At 41.6% G+C, this 8,060-nt stretch overlaps 1 protein-coding gene across 2 annotated transcripts; it reads left to right on the top strand.

Annotated features, from left to right (window-relative positions):
• Positions 1–331: 331 nt before the first annotated feature.
• Positions 332–7,721, top strand: LOC119286785 (RNA cytosine-C(5)-methyltransferase NSUN2-like). 2 transcript variants are annotated; one of them, XM_037566230.1, is made up of 15 exons: positions 332–611; positions 706–794; positions 2,087–2,153; positions 2,243–2,358; positions 2,982–3,048; positions 3,166–3,214; positions 3,387–3,472; positions 3,684–3,937; positions 4,029–4,084; positions 4,761–4,846; positions 5,408–5,500; positions 5,795–6,140; positions 6,266–6,768; positions 6,874–7,102; positions 7,175–7,721. In XM_037566230.1, exons 1-15 carry the CDS (start codon positions 357–359, stop codon positions 7,375–7,377), a joined length of 2,499 nt encoding a protein of 832 aa, XP_037422127.1. In that variant the 5' UTR covers positions 332–356; the 3' UTR covers positions 7,378–7,721. The 2 variants fall into 2 exon arrangements, with proteins under 2 accessions (XP_037422127.1, XP_037422128.1); XM_037566231.1 differs by lacking the exon at positions 332–611 and having other exon boundaries at positions 2,248–2,358.
• Positions 7,722–8,060: the final 339 nt, after the last annotated feature.

The following is an 8,060-nucleotide window of genomic DNA, read 5'->3' as shown; positions in this document are numbered from 1 at the left end:
TGTTGCTTAATCTTTTGAATAATTGAGTCAGTTCCTTTTTGATTCAAGTGGTTTTAAATACAGAGGAAACAGAAAAAAACATAGGAATTTAACCCATCTAAACCTACATAATTTGGTTGTTTAATTGTATAAACAGATGCTAAAACTTCTACCAAATTTAGTAAAAATTTCCTAGAAATTCTTGTACAAGTTTCAATCCTATGAATCAAACGAACATACATAGAAACATATTCCCTTGAATCGAAAAGAGACGTTTAATATATGGAGTACGAGTCATAATCTTTTTCTTAAAAAAAAACCCCTCCCACGCAGCTATTCCAGCACCCACAATCCCCGCAAAGACGAGGCCGCGCAACATGATAGCCCTACGGGCACCCATCTCGCTCCTTCACCTCGCTGCCGCCGCCGGCCAGAGGAACCGATGCACCGGAGGCCACAGGAGGCGCGGCTACGCGCAGCGCCGCCACTTGAGCGGGGCACCCGAGAGCCTCTGGGGGCGCAGCCCCCGCCCTCCCCGCCCTCCCACGCCCGCCGCCGCTGCCCGCAGCGAGTCCAACACCTCGTCGCTGCCGCCGCCCCTTGAGAACGCTGCCTTCGAGGAGTACTACAAGGTGCGGCTGCTTGCTCGTTCAGCCATACGTTATGAATAAGTTCTACTGAAATGGCGTTGCTTATGGCCTGCGTGCACATGTTCATGCCTTGCAGGAGCAGCGAATCGTGCACGAAGAGGAGTGGGACGACTTCATGAGTGTGCTCCGGAAGCCATTGCCAGCCACTTTTAGGGTCAATGCTAGGTGATACTGGTTTCTCTGAAACGATGTGATGCACAAGTACCACATTGGCCTTCCTTCCATCCTTTGATCTGACTAATTCCACATTTTTGGACTGGATCCCTTGTTTTGTTCATTCCTCTGCGTTGTTACTCCTGAAAATGGGCAGTCCCTTCCGAATTATGTATAGTACTGTGATTCTTGTCCACAGGCTGGGCTCTACAGAATTCCTGATCCAGGATTTCCAACTGTGAACCGTTGCAGTAACAAATACACACAAACTGGCATGCTAACTGTGACTCCCTGGGAAAATTTATGTACTTTTAGGGCAAGCAATTCTCATCTATTCATTGCATGTGGTACCTTTACCAGCTGAAGTATTTCCAACGGATGTACTGAACAAACCATAGAATTGGAGGCTTTTTCTACACGAAATTGGGCAATACCTGATGCTCTGGCAGGCCGTACAGAGCATTACTCTCACGAATGTGCCTGACCAAATGCTCTGGAGGTGGATGGCCAACGGCACTTACACGGCGCAATCCTGCTACGCTGCGACCTTTCATGGATCTACAAGATGTCCCTCATGGAAGCTGACATGGAAGAGCTGGGCACCACCTGGAGTCTGGTTCTTCCATTGGCTAGCCAGCCAGGACCGGTGCTGGACAGCGGAACGGCTGGCCCATCGCGGCCTGCAGCACCACCCCAGATGTCTCCTCTGCGATCAAGCACCTGAGACCATCCAGCACCTGTTCCTGGCCTGCCCATTCGCGCGGCAAACCTGGCATGCCATCTTGGACTGGACACGCATTCCATCACAGCCACCACACAATGAGCCCTCACTCATACATTGGTGGCAGCGAACGAAAGGACAGACACCGCACGCGCTGCGCAAAGGATTGCAGTCCATAGCCATGTTAGTTCCTTGGATGATCTGGAGGCAGCGGAATGAATGCGTATTCGAAAACGCGCGACCATCGGTAGAAGCATTAGTGGATAGGATTAAAACTGAGGCCAAATGTTGGGCACAAGCCGGGGCACATGGGCTCAGGGGCTCAGGGTTGTCCTGCCCACATCCTGGGACGTCCACTGATTGAGAGCACAACCTTTGTAACCCCAGCCTCCTAGGAGGATTGTACTATCCCTTCTCTTCAATGCAATGAAACGCAAAGATCTTTGTGTTTTCTCGAAAAATATCAAGCTCTTTTTCCAGACTATTATTTTTTGTGCATGTTTGATACAGTGTCGATTACTTCATTCTTCTGGCCATGTTGGTGATTCTTACTTAATAAGTTGAAGTTACCTTTTCTTTCCAGCTGCCGGTTTTTGAAAGACATTTGCTCCAGATTAGAAAATGACTTCAGGAGAGCTTTGGAGAATGAGGTTACCTCTTGCTTGATTTATACACTTCAATTAATGCCAGCTCTTGGTATTTTCTGATGCTTTTCTTAACCAAAAAACTATTTGCAAAGGTTAGTGATGAATGTGGAGAATATGCTCTCAGTCCCCTGCCTTGGTATCCAGGCAATCTTGCATGGCATTTGAACTTATCTCGGAAGCAACTGAGGAAAAATCCTGCACTTGAGAGGTAGTAAAATCGCATGATGTTTATTTTAAAATAATCTTTCTGATGGCTTTGTGTAACAATCTGTCTTCATGTTGTAATTAAAGTACTCCATGCACCAAATACGTGTCTTTAAATTCTGCAACATTCCTGCCTGAATGGATTAATGCGGCATATATCCAAATTGTTGCGTTCGTAATACTCATATACCAGATCATGTGAAATCCACCTCTCCCTTTTATGCTTTGCTTTAAAATTCTTATACCATTCGTAGGTAGCAAAACCTGTCATACATTTCATTTGGGCCTTTATTATATATTCATGTAATCTCTTGGGAGATTTTTGGAGTGCCAATTGAAAGTAATTACACAGAATTAGCGCAGATATTTATATTGTGCGGCACATTAGCTACTCTTTATGTGTATAAAATAAGACTGCCTACTGAACTGTGAAATTTGGGGAGTGCTTAGTTTTATCACTTGCCATTATTAATATACTGTAATATCGCAACTTATTTACCCACGATTTTTTCACATTCAGATCATTGTTATACTTAAAAATGAGTTGCTGTTGTAACTTCATGTACTTTTGTATCTTTGATTATACCACTATCCACTATTTGTAATTTAACCAATCGTTCATCCCAGTTTTCATGAGTTTCTAAAGCACGAGAGTGAGGTTGGTAACATAACCAGGCAAGAGGCTGTTAGTATGGTGAGCAACTCTTACCGAACATCCCATGACTATTTTGACCTCAGCTATCATGTATTCTAGTATCTCTTAGCAATATTACATTACACCATGTTTTGATAATTGAAATAATTTCTGCAGGTGCCACCACTATTTCTGAATGTACAAGCTGGCCACCATATTCTTGACAGTATGTTAGCCTATTACTCTTGGCCATAATCATAGACTCCAGTGTGTTCATACAAGTTGACTGCCTTCCAAGATATTATCGTATATTAGGACTCTTCGATTTGATATGGAAACACAATAACTCTGTAATACATCCTTGCAATCTACTTATCTGTTTTTTTAATCTTGTGCAGTGTGTGCTGCTCCAGGATCTAAAACGTTCCAGCTACTTGAGATGATTCATCAATCAAAAGAGCCAGGGCTACTTCCAACAGCGCTGGTACTGTTACACATGCCACATCTGTTACATATAGCACCACAATCTAATAGCTATGTTTCCAGAGAAGCTCCTGCTGATTTGCAGAGAAGAACTTTGGTTTCATTATATATTATGTGTAGCTAGCACGACACTTGTTATAGTTCACAAAAAAATAATCAGAAAAGAAAGTTGTAACTATAAATGTTCCTTTCCTTTGCGAGATTGTTATTAGGTCATAGCTAACGATTTAAAAGTACAAAGATGCGACGTCCTCATCCATAATACAAAGAGAATGTGCACTGCCAACCTGATAGTGACAAACCATGAAGCGCAAAGTTTTCCCAGTTGTTCTCTTGCGAAGGATGATTCGCAAGCTTACAAAGATCACTGCAAACCACAAAGGCTAGAATTCGACCGTGTACTATGTGATGTCCCCTGTAGTGGTGATGGAACACTCCGGAAGTCTCATGACCTTTGGAGAAAGTGGTAAGCAATTAAGCATTGAACCTTAATTCCACCACTGCTGTTATGTTTCCATTCAATTTTTAATCAGGGTCATAATATGTGCACTGTTCAGGAGCTCAAGCATGGGGAATGAATTTCATCTTCTCCAAGTAAACATTGCTATGCGTGGTAAGGTTTGCTACCATGCGAATTATAGATGATACAGTTTCAGGGAGAAAAAACACAAAATGCAGAAAAATGCAACGAGGAGACGGGTATAGAGATAATTCAACATCTTATCCTCGGTTCTGGGTGTAACCACTTAGCTATATGTTATCTTGGTTCTGGGTGATGATATTTTTGCAAACCAAGCTATCAGCTATGAACCACTTACCTATATGTTAGCAACTATTTCATGACCCTGCATATGATCACCACCTTTCTACTTAGAGGTTTTTGAAGGGTTTCTGTGGAACGGTTATTATAAAAGTCATCTGATTATAAGTGGTAATTCTGCTACTAGTGGAGGAAGAGACACCAGTAAGAGCAGTCGCCAGGACCAATCAGATGGATCCCATACTGTGAAAAGAGAGGCATCTGCTTAATCACATTTGAATTAAGCATTTGACTATTTGTTTTCCTCCTTTTTTCCCAACATGGTCAGAAACCTGTATCCATGAGTTTTGAAACTTAAAGGTTTATGGAATGGTAGAACCAAAATTTTGAATCATAAAGGTTTATGGAATGGTAGAACCGAAAACGATGCTGAATATAATTTGGATCTGTTTTGTGGCCAAAATGTATGTTAGTTGAAGTTTCCTTATTAATAGCATGTAGTATCAAAATTTTAACTTTGTTTTTCCAGGTATTGCCTTACTTAAAGTGGGTGGTAGGATGGTTTACTCAACTTGCTCAATGAATCCTGTCGAAAATGAAGCTGTTGTAGCTGAGGTATTTGTTTGATTTTAGGAGCATTGATGCATTATAGATTACACCTACCGTTGAGCAAGTAGAGAGCATTATCTTTTACAAGGTATAGACTGAACTTGAGCCAAATCTGTGTGCACTTGAGGACCTTTTGGAGCACCTCTAGGTTTGTCTTTCTAGTTGGCTAGTTGCCTTATCTTATAGCACAGCAGAAGTAGGCCTAGTAATGTACCTCATGAGTAAGCTTAAAATGATGTTTGCCTAACATGCTCACTAATCCGGATGTGGGGCTTAAGACGAACATAAGCCCGTCTGAATTGCCTAATCATAAGATTCTTGATAGAGTTATTTTCTGGGGAACAGGATTCTCAGTGGAGTACAAATGACAGTTTTCATGCTGATCAACTAACGCAGTTGGCTGGTTAGCAGCTACCATTTCTTTCTGCGTATTTTATTGCATCTATGCAGTATCTCAGAACCTGGATATGTATAGAGCCTTTCTACATTAATCCTTTTCTGTACTTTCTTTATTTATGTTGCATAACATAATTTGTCATCATATTTGTTATTATTTTACATAATCAGCTTCTCCGGAGAAGTGGAAGCTCTGTTGAACTACTTGATGTTTCTAGTGAGCTACAAGAATTGGTCCGCCGACCCGGACTTAGCACTTGGAAGGTTAGTTGACACATATCCACATCGTGATTCTCTTGCTATTCTGTTTTCTCTGTGCTCTGTCCACAATATTGGTGCTTGTCCCTAATTATTAGTTTCTATTTTTTTAATAAATTTCTGTGTTCAATCCACAATATAAGCGCCTGTTGTTTCTGCTAACTATGATATTACCGAATTCAACCTTTTTCTGTTTGGTGCTCAGTTGAGCAGTTGCTCAATGCTGGGCAATACTGCATACTAGATATAAGGTGCCAGCCAATCTGCTTTCCCCAATGGTTCCCCTCGTGACTTTTGCAGGTGAACGATAAAGGATCTTGGTTTCAGACTCATCAAGATGTTCCTGACAGTAGGAAGAATGTAATATTGCCTAGCATGTTTCCTTCAAGTACAAGCATCCATGAAAGCCATACAGTGTATAACAGCTTTGACGTTAATTCAGAGTACAATGTGCCCTTGTCAAGAAATTTCAACATTGAAGATACAAACAATGTTAATTGTGATACAGGTGGCATTTCAAGTAGTAATTCCGCTCAAAGCTTGGGTTCAAAATTTCCTCTGTACCGTTGCATGAGAATTGTTCCTCATGACCAAGATGGTGGGGCATTTTTCATTGCAGTTATTCGTAAACTGTCCCCGTTGAATGGTAATCTCATTTTTTTTTATTTTTGCTTAAGATATTTTTACATTTCATAAATATTTCCATATGTTCTGATTTACCGATATGCTCTATCATTGATGCACTTAAATGTATTCTTGACATTCTTTCAGAAAACCAGGTGATCAAGGTGAGAAAAACTGAGAACCTGCTCTCGGGAAACAGGACAGTGAAACTTCAGGAGCAATGTCAGCATAGAATTGTTTCTGAGGTTCTTGATGATAACAAATTGCTTGATGAACAGGCAAAATTAAGCGTGGCCAACCAAACTTCAAAGGATGACAACTTAATTGAAGTTAAGATGGCATCTGATGATGTAGAATATAGTCAGACAGAATCAGGTGATAGAAGTCATAGAACGAATAAGTTGGATTACCGACACAAGTGGAAAGGAATTGATCCCGTCCTATTTTTCAAAGATGAGGATGTGATAAAAAATATAGTATCGTTCTTTGGTATCGAGGAATCGTTTTCACTCGAAGGCCGTCTGGTGACAAGAAGTACTGATAATGCAAGGAGAATATACTATGTATCGAAAGCAGTACAAGACGTTTTAGAACTGAATGTACAAGTTGGTGAGCAGATTAAAATTGCTTCTCTTGGCGTAAAGATGTTTGTAAGTGCTCCAATGAAGCAGATTTTAATATACTTTCATGGAAAGAGTGGATATTTTCTTTAACCTAACGCTATGAACTAACTCAGTTTCTCTGTTCATTTTCAGGAAAGGCATAGATCAAAGGATGGCTGTTCATGTGCATACAGGCTATCTTATGAGGGGCTGTCATTGCTCTTTCCATACATGAGGAAGCGGATACTATACGCATCTCCAGTTGACTTCCAGCATCTTGTACAATACCGAACCATTAACTTTGCTCGTTTTGCCGACGCTAGATTCGGGGAGGAGGCTGCATCTTTGATGCCTGGTTGCTGCGTTGTAGTGCTGCGTGAAGGTAACATTATGCCCTATGTAGACCTGAAACAACCCATGACTTATGGTAATGTAAATCTTGTTAATATTTCAGCACATCAAATTGCCGATTCCATAGCCAAGGACCCCTCCCCAATCGCCATTGTTTGCTGGAGAGGAAAGGCGACTATGAATGTTTTGGTTTCTCCGCCCGATCGGAAGGAACTGCTAGAATATCGCTTTGGGTTCAAAGCATTCAAAGTCGAAGATGAGAAATCCAACAAAGACATCGATGCATTAGCTGAAGGGAGCCTATAACAATGGTGTAGATGGATGATCAGAACTTGCATTCCAATGAGGCATAGTAAACAAAGTTTACCGGTATTGCCAGGATTTGCTGCTGAATGTCGAAGGACTATTTAGAGCAACCCGAAGGTGACATCTGCTGGTTTTCAGTGCACATTTTTCACTAATCATATTCGTAGACAAGTTAATTTCATAGGAAAAAGAAATGGTACTAGCTTTTGAATGTGCCAGACCATGCACGTCGAGGAGCAGAAAAACAACAACAGAGCAGGTAGTTGCTTGTTGATTGAGGAACCTGAGGTAAAGAGCAATATGTAGAAGAATTCTTTCTGAAAGAAGGAAAGTTGTGGATGCAATATCTGACTTTCATTATGTGGTAGTGGTGCACTGGTAATTCTGAAGTGAATGAGATGAAGTAATGTGCAAATGTTCTCAAATGTCTTAGGAAGTTAGGATAGTCGCCACTGGCATTTGATCATTTTGTTGACGTTGCTAGGAAGCAAACGGTTGCAGTGTCGCACAAACGAGAGCGCATTTCTATTTTGGGCATGTGTCAGCGCATAGGCCCACGGTCCATACCATAAACGGCTGCTCACGCGCCACATATGTTAAGTGTTGAAGTCTTGAAGAGGCTGGACTTCGAGAGCGTATCGTGTACTCCCATAGATGGAGTACTCCGGCTGCTCCCTACACAT

The sequence above is a fragment of the Triticum dicoccoides genome, chromosome 4A, assembly GCF_002162155.2.
Source record: "Triticum dicoccoides isolate Atlit2015 ecotype Zavitan chromosome 4A, WEW_v2.0, whole genome shotgun sequence".
Lineage (NCBI taxonomy): Eukaryota > Viridiplantae > Streptophyta > Magnoliopsida > Poales > Poaceae > Triticum > Triticum dicoccoides.
This window is presented reverse-complemented; position numbering and strand designations above follow the sequence as displayed.